The following is a 13,584-nucleotide window of genomic DNA, read 5'->3' as shown; positions in this document are numbered from 1 at the left end:
AAACTGCCGTTTCATCTCTCAAAACGACGAGTGCAAGAGCAAAACCTTCTTTCCCCGCAGCTTGTGGCGCGAAGGAGAGAGAAAAGAGAGCGCGAGCAGTCGATTTTTATTTCTTGTTGAAAATCATTGGTCCCAAAACGTTATGCCCAGTTACATTTCTGGGACGAAAATGCATTAACTCGCTTTTGTTGCTGCTTAACACTCCAGAAAAAACGTTTCTAGACCTTTAGTGGGAGCACTGCCTTTTTGCTTGTGTTTCTATGTCGTGCCTCTATGGTCTGGAAACGTTTGATAAACGTTGTACTGGGACTGGGACATTCCATCCTTTTTTGGAGTTTCTGAGGAGGTTTTGTGTTTGTTGGGTTACTCTCGAATATCTGCATGCTAACCAAGGGCATCGACTGCACGTCTGCAGTAAACTCCGCCAGTTCTTCGAGCTTCGTGGTCATCCCGGCTGGCCTGTAAGGTCGACCGTCATGAAGGTAAAAGCGGCTAGTTTTTCCGTTCATGACCCCCGGAATCTAGTTCAACCTCCTCCCCCTGTTTTCTTGACAGTGCTCAGCCAGCTACCAGCATCACCCCCCGCCAGTTAAAAAAAAAATACTTTGTGCACATCCCAGCAAAAATTTCTTCCCGCTTCGGCTAAAAATTTCATATCCCAACAATCAGCTCCGCATGCGTTGCTTACGCGAGGCCGCCGCCACGTCGCAGAATCGTCCGGGACAAAGCTGCCTGCTGAACCTGGCGTGCTTCACCACCCGGTCAGAGTGCGTGCAGGAGAGGCTCCGGGAAGCCCTGAAGGAGCACTTCGACTTCGACCGGGAGCCTCACTCCATTACGGTGAGTGCGGCTGCTTTGAGGCACGGTGCGGTGGCATCATTATGGTGCGGACAGCAATAAATTTCTAGAGAAAGGCAGAGGCGGAACCTAGCCAATGTGGGCTGACGGGGAAACATTAGACACTTCTAGCATAGCGCGTACTGCGGTTGCTACCGCTTACCGCGCGCTGCCAGTGCACATACACAGGTGAAGGCGTCAGATGGCGCCCCGTGCCCGCCTGCTGTGGGTACGCCTGTTGCATCAGAACCATCCGCGCATGCGCAATGGCGGCCCGCGGTAAGCAATAGCAGCTGCGATACACGCTATGCTAAAGGTGTTTATTATCGTCTTGCCGTGCACCGAGGCACGGACTGAAAGAAGCAGACCTATTTCCTATTGTGGAAATGCGAATTTTAGGGACAGCTTCCATGGTGCGGAATGCTGGCGCCAGTTGAGTATTTGGTACATAGGTGCGGGTGTAGAACATGTGTTGCTTTTATACTTCCACACACGCATGAGCGCCACGGGTGAGCTTTGTAGAGAATGCGTCGTGACTCCACTGTGTTCGGACAGATCAGTGATTATAATTCTGGCCAATTAGCTTGACGCGCTGTCACCGTGTCATGCGTGACGTTACTCCGTTCTGACCAATCAGCGTCGCGCGTCGCACCTAGTGTGGTGTGGCCACCGGCGCCGCATAAACGGGAAACGTGGCTCCAGCGGTTTTCACCGTAAAAGTTTTCATCCTACCACTCCATGTCCTGGTGCGCTGCAACAAGCAAAGTGCGGCTAGCAAAAGTGATCGAGAACATGACCCGGCATGTGCGGTGCGTTGGGTAATTAAGGAATAAATACCGAAGGAACGGTGTGGCAAGGATAATTCTGTTATTGAACTAATTACCACTGTCAGAGAAAGAAGGGAAGAAGCCAGGAGAAAAGGAAACTGTGCGGTCCGGCTCGGTGTCAATCCGGAGAGAAGAGATTTGCAATGGACGAGAGAGGGGATGTCGCTCGCGCAGGCATAAACGAAAGGGTTTCCAGTCGACTAGCTGTTATAATGGTCACGGGCCCAGAACCAGAAATGTATTTTTATGGTGGAAACAAATGTATGTCGAAGTACCTGATTAATACGGCGGTAATATTTGTGACAGCATACCTGAGCGTTGGATATGACGTTTGTTGCACACGGCTCAACTCCTAGCTCCCTGTTACGATTGATGCTCAGAATCACTTCGTCACATTTTGCTCCTTTCACAGTTTATATTCCCTTCCTTCTCTGGCAGTAGCTATGGGTTTAGCCGCAGATGGGTACTTCCGCACCCGTCCCATTGGTTTTTATTTAGCTCCACCGAAGCCTTTAAATAAAATAAAAGATGTTGATTACCGATGGTTACCAATGATCTACCCTGTAATTTCGACTAGAATTCACTTTTTCAAGCCGTCCTCCTTGCTTCAGCAATTTTATTGCGTTAGCATTAGAGCGCCCATTATCGCAAAGAGTGTCCGCCTTTGTCGTATGAAGCCTAGGTTGGCAGGAGGCGAAGTGAAGAGAGTGAAACGCCCCTGCTCACTTCCAGGTGAGATGAGGAAGGGACAGGAAACTCGGAGATGGAAGAGAGGGTATAGGAGGCGACGTGTTGCGACAGGGACACCGTGGTTGCCAATCAGATTTGAGTGGTGTGAGAGTGGAGAGAGTGTAAAGCATATCACACTGATTGTTGGATTGGATCGGGAGAGTGGAGCGGGTGTACGGCGTGTCACTCGGTGAATGATGGACTGGATCATGCCACCCGCTCGCGCGGTCTCAACCCGTCAGCGGTAGTTGCTGCTTCGTACGGGGAGAACGCTAGTGCCAGCGCCGCGTGAATCGCATTGGTCGTGTGAGATTTTTTTTTTGTTTGCCATACAGACTTGTATACGCTTCGGTGGCAGTGAGGGAAGTTAACTCGAAACGCACCGTCAAATATCGCAGGCACGACGCGCGTACTAGCGTGTGTATGGCACTGATGAACCGTGCGATCAGTCTCCAGCGCAATCTAGTCAACGCAAATAGACCAACCTCGCCACGAGTTCCACCATGCCATCACTGCCGCGGAGAATGCTGGAAGCTTCAGTTGCGCTCGCTGCATAGCAGCATTGTCTAGAGTCACTGGAACAGCTATCAAAATTTCAGTTATCCCCAAAAGCTTCTTGCGGAGGCTCTTAACAACAGAATGGAAAGTTGGGCTAGCTGGAAGCTGTTCATGATGAAAAAAAGGGGGCGCCAACAAAACGGAGACAAGGAAAAAAGATAACAGGACGAGCGCCTTGTTGACAAGGCGCTCGTCCTGTTGTCTTCTTTCCTTGTCTCCGTTTTGTTTGCGCCCCCTTTTTTCGTCATGAGCAGCTCTTAACAATGTCTCGTAGAACAGGCGAGAAAGCAGTGATTTTCATGACTGACAATCCATTATTTGGGACCAACAGTGAACTCTTCGGAAAAATTAGAATTTGAACGAAGGGAATTGTGCAGACGATCGACTTTCTTGACGTTTTTCTTTTCGCGAGTTAGATTATCTTGTCTGCGCCTGTCTGCGTCTGTCCGTACGTTTTTTTTCTGGCGCGCAGTTCGACTCATTGCGGCCACGCATTTAGCCCGAATTTCCTCAAAACTAATTCGTTCGTGCTGTCCATTCTTCGAAGTATAGTCGGTTCAACGCCGCAGAGAAGGACCCAGTATGATGGGGTATATCTGATGTAAGACTGCGACGCGCACCTAATCTTCTTCTCTCCTTGGAGACGCTGGACCTCACGTTGGAGTTTCACAGAGTGCGAATACCAGCGATGTTTCCCTGAGGATTCTTACGACGGCCTTCGTCTCACGCAGCGAAGAGGCCGTGTTGCTGTATTAGCAAGAGTGTGAGGCTGCAGCCCTATTTTCTATGCAACGACGTAAAATAAATTCAGTTTCGAATTCGATCAACTTTCTCACGGAGCGGACACGCTGAAAACACTGAAGGTCTGTATCGTCCGACGATAGGCCAGAGACAGCGTGTGCTACACTGAGATAGGCGAATCCTCCTGTAGGCGGACATTTTTGACGCTGGAGAGAGTTAGCACATGGCCTCGTTGGCCTCAGGTGATTGTCGCTGATCAGCAATGATCCGGCACAAGGCATGTACCCGCGAAGGCATGCGCGGCCGCTTCTTTTCAGGCCATGGTGCATGTGGCCACGGTGCCGCTGTGAACAGGCGACCAGCGCAGCAAAACATTTGCGTGTATTCCAGAGGCCTCGCTATGAAGGCCGTTGATGTTGATGACAAGCTGCGCCTGCTTATTTATTTAGACAGAAGAGTTTCTGTAGAGAAATGTTATAGACTAATCTATAGACAATACAGATTATACAGAAAGGCGTATACAATCTATATATTTATGGGCGTATACTTTTAGTAGGCTTTTCTCTATAGACAGTCTATAGACTATGAATACACAAATAAACTGGTTACAGGAAGGCAGTACAGTACAGTCTATAAGGAATCTATAGAAAGTATATAGAACGCTTTTTAAGGGAGAATGGGGAAAGGAAGTGGGAAAGTGGCTGGTGGGCGGTGCTTCTGGAGGGCAGCTGGATCCCCCACTGCCTCTTTGAATTCGGTTTCTTGTCGCTTTTTCGTTCCGCTGCTGCGTGGGCTTTTAGTTGGAGGAGGCCTTGGAGGCTTCACTCGCTGAAGCTTCACACAGACGACGTCGGCATTTTCGCGACGTGCCACCGGTGTACTGCTATCGCAGTAAAAGGTGGAGTGAAAACTCTATTGGAATCGCTGAAGCAAAATGAGTAAAAAAGAACCAAGTTGTGTCTTTAAATCTGAGTGTAGTCATTCCAAGGGGTGGTACCGGGAGAGCTCGAGGTATATGCTAAAAGGTTAAAGCCTCGGATATAGGTATGCGAAAAGATTACGGCGCATGGAAACGGTGTACACGTCTTCGTCAAGCTACACGGTCCTCCCCGACAGCGCGCATGCCGGTCTGCTTTCCGCTAGGCCTATACACCAGATGCGGGTGGACGCAGGTGTACCACATGGAGGCTGCCGGGCTGCTGCGCGAGTCCAGCAACAACGGTGGGCCGGGTGGCGACGGCGCGCGGCGCCTGCCGGCCGAGGCATTCGCCGTGGAGGCGGCCCTCAAGGGCCTGCTGCTGCTGCCTGCCAGGCAGCCCGAGGCCCTGCTCTGCCTGGCCGCCACTGCGGTGACGGTGCGCCGACCTCCCCTAATGGTTTTTTTTAAGGCGAGAACCTTTAATGGCTCATACTGTTGTCCGTTAGCAGGGAGTGTCACACCTTTGGCAGCGCGTTAACTCGGGAACTAAGAAAGATAGGAGAAAATGAATGGGTGCTTCAGATAGAGGAGGAAAAAATGAACCTAGAAGCCACGTTTTATGACTGTAGAATAATTGGTCAATTAATTATAGTCAGAAATGTTAAAATTGCGTCGAAATAACGCAGACGTCGATATAGCATCGGGAACGGTGTGACGTTACATCCATCTGAAGTCGTCTCGGCATAATGTCCTCGGCTTTCGCCTCTCAACACTTTAGTTGCCAAAGTTTCCTCGCAATTTTTAGAGATGGGGGGGGGGGGGGGAGGGGGTAAAGCACTAGCGTGGCACATGCCAATAGTACCTGCACAGACAGGCACCAAATCAACAACCTATACCGCTTCAGCGAGCTTTGAAGTCTGTTTGAAGATAATATTACCGCCCATTTCAATTGTCTGGTCATACAAAATGATTGGTTATCGGAAAATGAAAGGCGCGGCAACTGTTTCACACCTTGGTGGGCACCTCGACCGCGCCGTGAGGGAAGAGAAGAAGGCGGGAGTGGAAGAAAAAAAGTGAGAAAGATGGGATCGTTAACGTGCACAAACATCGCATAGCACAAGAGCGCCCCCATCGAAACGCGGTCGCCGCGGTCGGGTTCGAGACCGGGTACTCCGGCTCAGTAGCCGAGCGTCCTAACGAAAATACCTTCAGGACACCGCATTGGCCTACACCTGGTGACGGCGGCAGCTGAGGCTCTTTTGGGTGCTTGTGCGAGTGACAACAGAGGTCTATTACATCACATATCTGTGGCACACATAGTGGACCCTGAGCGCCGCTGCGGTGCAGCAGCTGCCAGCAGGATTGCGCAGAAGGTTAATTTTCTGAGATCAGAAAGAGTGGGAGACCTGTCGATGGGAAGAGAACAAACGTGCTGTTCGCAGGAGGAGGCCGGCCGCGAGGGCGCCTCCGAAGCCATCAGGTGCCAGCTGGGCGAAGTGCTACTGCCTTCGGCGGACGCGTAAGTGACGGCGCTTGCTCGCTTTCTGACGACCACAGTGCATTCGCGCGTCAGTCCGTTTTGCGTGCGAACCTCTTCGTTTCTTTACCTTTCCCGCAACAACAGTGCGATGTTCGATAAAATGGAGAAGAGAGGCCCATGGCTTTTGGGACCTTGTTGTGGTCCAGATGGTCAGTTGTTACGATACCTAATGCTGTTTGCTATATCACTAAACAGGTTACTACCCTAGCTATGTGTTGCGAGATATTGGTAGCGAATTAGTTTCTTTAGTTGCTGCGAACGACGTTTTTACGCAAGCAGACTAGGCACCATGCGACGCGAGTGATGCTCCGCGTTCTGCTGTTTCGGCAGCAATCGCCGCGCAGCTTTCCTTCTACTTCGACGCCACCAGTCGAAACAGTGTCGCACGGGAAACCGGTGACGGAACTTATCGTGGCCGGGTGTTTGCAGTGAAATATGTAAAATTTTGCATAGAGTTTGTCAATATAACTGGGGGGAAAGCTGGCGGCGCTGCACTTCATTCACCATGGAAAGACGCAGTAATGCCGGTAAGACGAGGTCTCTGGCTTGGCTTAGCTATTGTTGGGCATAACAAGTGGGACGAAACCTTTTCTTCCCGGCATTCCTCGCGGTGGATGCGGTACTCTTCAAGAAACTCCCATAGACTGTGGCGTTGCTTTCGCTGTTTAGAAACTCCATGCACTTTTGGGACGTTATTCTTTTAATCTTGCTCGGCTTGGTATTCCCCTTTTGTGTTCTTGAGCCTATCACCGCATACATGTAGGTAACCCGGGCCTGTACTGGCGTGAGCCACCAGCGATGAAGGTTCTGTGTTGCTCCCTTTCCCTACGGCGCTACGGAAACGAGGCAAAAACGGGAATGGTTGGAACGGTGCAGTCATCGCTGCAATGAAAGAAGCACTTGCTGCAGTGCAAGTCGTCGCAGCCAGAAGCGCTGTGTGAAGAGGCTGTGAGACGACAGAGCCAACGGCTACATTCGCATCCACCCATGCTTCTTGTCCTTTCGCCATTCTTCACGGAACGTACGATTTGCGTTTGCATTCTTTCCCTTGGCAGACGGCGGTCTCGGCACGCTAAATGCATAAAACAAGTGCCCTGTCTCCTTGAGCAGCGCAGGTATTTTCTCGCCGTTATTGTGCTCCTTGTGTTCTAGCTTTACGCAGCGTTACGTCATCCACATGGCTGCTCCCATGGCTGCTCTTGCACGCATGGCTTCGCAGGTGCCTCGATGCACGCCGTCCCCGTCGGCGAGGAAGACGTGTGCGCATCGGCCACCACGGCAGCAGAGCTTAGAAATAATGAATTGCTATTATGTATACAATTGCAAAAAAAAAATGGCTAGTAAATGCACCAAAATAAAATTCGAAGTAGCTAGGGAGTCAACCTGAAATTTTCATCGCCAGAAGGGGTCGCAAAGTAGGCACCAACGGCAACCCTGCCAAAAGAAGAGAGTACTGCGAATAAGGGCGCATTGATGCAAAGCACCTTGCTCACATCCAGTCACGTGGGCCCCTTTCAGTTTTTTGTGCAGTTAGTACTTTGGAGGGTTCGGAAATAACACCGCCTAGCGAATTGGGCGTGTCTAGCTGTGCTTGTATGATTGGATGCTAATGAGTAATTTCTCCCTTATTACAAATTCTAACTTGAGGATTCCCCTAAACATTGGACCTAGAACACTATCTGTTGTAGATAACCTATGTGCACCCGCGCTGAACGTTTAATGATGTATTTATTTATTTTCAACGTTTCTGTTCAACGGAACAAAGTGACCATATTCCTGTGCTGTGTATTATGTTTCTTCTGTTGATTCAAAATGGGGTTATTAATTGTTCATTAATAAAAACCGTATTCATAATATTGCTTCCGTTCTATTTGGCTACAAATTGGGTTCTGAAATTAAATGACGAGGCTACTTTTAGCCCCTTTTAAAATCTGCCCAACGGCAACCCTGTCTCTCGGCGGGGCAGTCCTCCGGGCCGGTGGTCGTCTCTGCGATGCCTGCGCTCCCTGTGGCTGCTGCCCCGTGATGCGGCCTGCGAGACCCTGGTGCGCGGGGATCCGCTGCTGCTGCGGCCGCAGCCCGGCTGCGAGGCCGCGCTGGCCGCGCTCTGCCGACGCCTGGTGGCGCGCCGAGCGCTGCTCGTCTTGCAGGACGTCCAAGGGGACCGCGTCCTCGCCCTGCCCGCCGCGGTGGGTGCCTCTTCCATTCGGCTTGCGTCAACGAGTAATGTTAGATGATATTAGATGGTAAGGTGAAAAGTCATATAAATGGGCTGACAAAGTTCACTGCATACGAGTGCGTAAAGGCCGATTCCCCACGACGGTCCGTTCGTCCGCGGCCCGCGTTCATGCGTCATCACATTGAGAGGCGCGCGGTCGGCCCGCGTACTGGTCAGCGCGCCTCTCAATGTGCTGACGCATAAACACGTGATGTGCGGGCCGTGGGCGAACGGACCGTCGTGTGAATCGGCCTTAATGGTTACATGCAAGGAGGCATTACAGTTTGTCGAGTGGATCAACGTCGTCTAAATAGGCAAATAAAAAAGTTCATAGCACTTCTCTGTTGCATAACATAGGCTATGGGACCTAATACGAAGTATACTGTTAGAGGCACTTGGGTGAGTGACTCCATACGATGTGCCTAGTACGCACACTCGTCGGCATACACCGGGCATACGAACAGAATATGGTGCACTGTTTCGACTGAGCCGCAGTTGTCGCAGTGCGGACTGTTGTTCACTTGTCCTACACGGTACCGAACTCGTTTGTAAACGCTGTGTTCAGAACTCGATGATAAACAACTTCCAGACGGCGAGGAAGTTTGGGTGGTAGTCTAGTTTTAAGATGTGGGTCGACTCAATGAAGAAATGGGGGATGATGTGTCGGCAATCACCAGAGCCGATTCTTTCCTCAATAGGCATATCTTTTAGTGCGAAAGGACGCGTTGCATTTCGTGAAGGAAATCCTCCCGTAGTTCTTGTTGTTGATGGCATATACCCACGGTGGGGGATTGGCCAGGGTTTGGTGCAAATCCCGTATTTCCAACGCTGATGACACTTGCCGCCCGCTTCATCTGCTTCTTTGTTGGATAGAATGCCACAGTGATCTATAGCACTCAATGAAATGTTATGAGGCTGCAGTTGCCTACGGCAGTAGTCAAGCTTTGCAGGTATCCAGTGTCGAGAGAAACTGTCTGGTGATTTGTTTTCTTCATCAGGCTGGACAGGGATTGGAGCGCTGCTTTGGAGTCCGTGAAAATCATCCACTGGGCGAGGGGTTCGGCGTAGGATATAAAAGACAGCTTTTTTAACGCCGTGAAGCTGTGCTGTCGTGGAGGGTGTCTTCCGCTGCAAGCGAAAGGAAAGCATTTGGCGTGCTGAGGGCACACAAAGGCTACAGGAGGAAGTCCCTTGAAAATTGAGCCATCAGTGAGTATGTGGGAGTCCTGAGAATATTTCTCGGCTGGAGAGGTCAGAGCAGCTTGTAATAGCGCAGCCTGCAGCATGCGGCTCTTTGCATTTACACCTGGTAGAAAATGCTTAATCTTTAGAGGCGAGAGTGCCGAGGGAGGATAGGCCAGAGGCAGTAATTTCTGTGGCTAAGCAAATAATAGGTAGGTGCCGGAGTTGCACCGCCCTAAATGTCGATTCTTGACATAGCTTCTTAAATTAGGGAGCATTGGGTCGATGCTTTGGTTTATTGTTTATTTTCTCGGCGTTGCTCCTATACAGTTCCCACAGAATGAATTTATAAGTAGATTATTTCACATGCTGTGTGATCGCTCTGCGCCAGGTATCCGGGGGGTCTCGGGCTTCACTCGCTTTTTGCGAGAGCCCGCCCACATCTTCAGGGGAAAATAGAACGAAATTAAATAAAGTAAATGGAAGAGTACAAATGGCAGTTAAATGCTAATTATTAGCGCATACCATCTGACATCGCTTTACTTCATTTAGCACACGATACATAATCCTTCAGTCGCGCAAACTCACCTTTGACAGTTCCGCTGTAATAACGCAATACGGAGTATCCTGAACCGCCTGTGGGTTTCTTATTCAGCCTTTTCCACTCCCTTCTTTTTGTTTCCTTTCTTTTTCAATCTGATTACGACATGCATGTCGCATCCGTCCGTCACAAAGGAAACATTTACAAGCCATCATTATCATCCTAGTATTGATTCAGTAAAACCGCCGGATATTAACGCATGGGACCTATGGGAAGTTTCGCAACTGGTCAATCAGCTCTGGCGAGAATAGGTCGATGCCGTGGGTTGGAGGTTGGAGGCTTGGTTTGAGTGGTACGTGCGCGCCCAATCAGCCTCGGGTGCCAACTGGGTACATAAAGTTAACTTACTGGCGTAATACAGATGTCCACACATTTGTCGAGAGCGATCGAACAGTACTCTACTGCATCTCTGACATTTGTCGCCGCCAACCTGGCTCGTTACATCTCACTGAGACTTTGAAGTAAGCCACGATCTAAGCGAATGTTTATGCTCTATAAGTTGTTGTTTTGAGCCCCATGCCATTGGTAAATGTCGCCAGTGCTCCCCCCATTGCGCCGTTCGAGCGCTCTATAGGCAGGTGTGCGTACCTCCGTACATGTGTGTGCACACTTTGCAGAGCGGCACCTCGCTGCTGCTGCGCCGTCTTGCGCCACCGGAGCACCTGCTGCCGCTTCCGCCAGTCGCCGGCCCCGAGGGCGCTGCGGACGCCGCCGAGTTGGAGCTTCGCGTGGACGCTGCCCTGTCGCGCCTTGGCGAGCCACCGACGTGGCCGCAGCCGACGCCGGGCTTCTACGAGGCGCTCATGGGCCAGATGCACGCCTCGCTGGTGTTCCCCGTGCCGCGCGGCAGGGGGCGCCCCGCCCGTCGGTGACCGCTCCATTGTACGAAATAATAAACTGTTCATTCAACATAGAAGGAGGCATGCTCCCCTTTGTAAACTTGTTCCTATTGCGTAAGGAGGAAGGGACAGGAGGACTGGACGTTCCTTCCTCCTCGTTACGCTCTCATTCCGTCGCAGTGCCCTTGGCATGTCGATCCTGGTGAAAGGAGTCCCAGTTGGTTAACCTTATCTTACAGCTGACTGTTCTCGTCCAGCAACCTTCGATATTCGCGGTTATTAGGTAGTGGTCGCTGCTCAGCGCTTTTCCTAGGTTAGAACAAGTGCACGGGGCGTTTGCTCTGGCCATTGTGAGGTCGGGGCATGTGTCTGTGTTCACGCTGTTTCCTATGCGGGTGAGCTTGTCCGGTTATGTTTGGATGGTAAGTTGATTTCTGGCGACAGTCAGGGTGAGCGTGCGGCCTTTCGGGGTATCCGACTTGTAGCATCAAGACGGATGGGCCGCTTGAAGCCTTCCATGATCATTACTAGATTTTTCTTGGTGGTCAATTTGAGGGTACTTTAATTATTTCTTCGAAGGTGACCCGCTTTCCACTTTTGGGTGGGCTGTAAGCGGGCACAAAAGCAACGGCACAGCGACAAAACAGCCGGAAAAAACAGCACAGCGACAAAACAGCACACGCGCGCGCGCGCGCACACACACACACACACACACACACACACACACACACACACACACACACACACACACACACACACACACACACACACACACACACACACACACACACACACACACACACACACACACACACACACACACACACGCACGCACGCACGCACACACACACACACACACACGCACGCGCACACACACACACACACACACACACACACACACACAACAGCATCACGGCAGTAGAGCTCAGGAAAAAAAAAACAAACTCCCAGGATGGTTACAGTAGTGTAACGCGAGATTCAGCGCCAGCCGTTGAGGTATTACTCTGCCTCTTCCTTCCACAGTTGCCACACTTCGAGTTCTTTGCGTGGCAACCACTTTACGTATGCGCATTCCTCTGCTCTCGCCATATATTCTCCTCCTTCCTTCCATGGTAACCTCCCTCCGGGTAAGCCTTCCGCCTTCCTCTTACAGTGGTTCCCAATGGTTCCCATGGCAACCAGCCACCTGTTATGCTGACTACTACTACCACTGCTATTACTACACAGGCGCTGGACAGCTGTCGTTGTAAAAAAGCACGGCAAAACAGCGCAGCGCAGTACGGTGCATCACTGCAGGAGGGATGAAAGATCATAATCAACCGCGAAGGGTAACGACCAACCCATACAGCAGCGGCATTGTTAGGTTAGGTCAAGTAGGGTCATCGTTGGAGGTGTAATGGAGTGGCATCGCCAATATAGAGAGAAGAGCGGACAAATTATATGGAGCACTCCTCTGCCTTCAGTACCCAGAGCCATGATTGATTTCTCTATGGTATTCATTTTATGCTGCGTGTCGACACTTATTCACACTACAGGCTGCTCGGAACGACGCTGGCATAAAATGCCCATCAAAGCTGTTGAAACACAGAAACCAAGTGGGCACTTGTGTAACATTTATTGATAAAAGCCAAGACTGCCCGGTAAAGCGTGGTACGCGGATTATCAAACACGCACAAGTCCTGGGAAACTTTCTATGCAGACCGCGAACCCGTTCACCACGAACTTTCAGCATTGAGATTAGAAATAATCGATGTTGCACCGTCTAAGAGCGAAACAGAAACATGCACTGCGGCAGCACGTTTCTGGCGTTGGCCAGAAAAAGCCGAGCAGAATGGCACGGCTGCAGCTGAGCCTGTTTTAAACAGCGCTAGAGACAACACGTGCGTTATCTTCACTGCCGATTATGTTCGAAATACATTAATTTTTCGTTCAAGAGTGAACAGAACTACATTGGTAATGGAGGAGAACTACATTACACTCCATTACACATTGGTAAAGGGGTTTCATGCATGCAGCACAACTCACCTTGAGGTGATAGAAGGGTGAAAGAAGTAACAAGTGAGCACAAACTAATAACTACCCTAAAGCTGGTTTCCAAGCCGCTAACTAACGCTCGTCCGGAATGCAGAGAATACGTAATAACACAACGCAGGTTGAATTCCATTCCTCTGCGCCAAAACACTCCGGGTCACACTCTTTCGCACCTCTTTATAATATAGCACCCGGAGATCAGGAACTCCTTTGCCTTCCGCAAACAACTCCTACAGAGAAAGTTATTTGTATGCGCAAGAGTGCATTGTACCTTCCGCGGCTCCATAGCGAAAGAGCCTCGTGAAACGAAACGTGCACCCACCACTCCAAAGCAACCTTTGCTCAGGTTTCAAAGCGAAGACTGTGCAGGCCAACGCCAGCGGGTCGGGGCTCGAATGACGAGCATGGACGGGTCTGTGGGGTCACGAGACGCCGGCGAAAGGGGGGAACGAGATGCAGCTGCAATGTTTTTTGCGGTACCTTAACAAAACTAGTCAAATGCTACGGCCTACTATGCGCGCAGAGCGCCAGCGTCAACACACAAATATTTAAGAAAGCTCAT

General features: G+C 50.7%; 1 protein-coding gene across 3 annotated transcripts in view; it reads left to right on the top strand.

Moving 5' to 3' along the window:
- LOC149341157 (uncharacterized) overlaps positions 1–11,068 on the top strand; it is a 34,684-nt gene extending 23,616 nt beyond the window's left edge. Inside the window, exons 6-11 of one of the 3 annotated variants that reach the window (XR_016282875.1) lie at positions 712–840; positions 4,865–5,080; positions 6,054–6,130; positions 8,118–8,340; positions 9,368–9,578; positions 10,770–10,902. Coding sequence is in view for 2 of the 3 variants with exons in the window: in XM_089543058.1 (XP_089399184.1) it covers positions 712–840; positions 4,865–5,080; positions 6,054–6,130; positions 8,118–8,340; positions 10,770–11,024 (900 nt within the window). In the remaining variant the exon portion in view is untranslated. Of the gene's footprint in view, positions 1–711; positions 841–4,864; positions 5,081–6,053; positions 6,131–8,117; positions 8,341–9,367; positions 9,579–10,769 lie in introns of all 3 variants that reach the window. The other 2 variants (XM_089543059.1, XM_089543058.1) reach the window with 2 other exon arrangements.
- The last annotated feature ends 2,516 nt before the right edge of the window (positions 11,069–13,584 follow it).

Source organism: Amblyomma mixtum, chromosome 5, assembly GCF_055824585.1.
Source record: "Amblyomma mixtum isolate Tamu chromosome 5, ASM5582458v1, whole genome shotgun sequence".
NCBI lineage: Eukaryota > Metazoa > Arthropoda > Arachnida > Ixodida > Ixodidae > Amblyomma > Amblyomma mixtum.
Note: the sequence above shows the minus strand (reverse complement) of the source record. Positions and strands in the feature narration are given on the sequence as shown.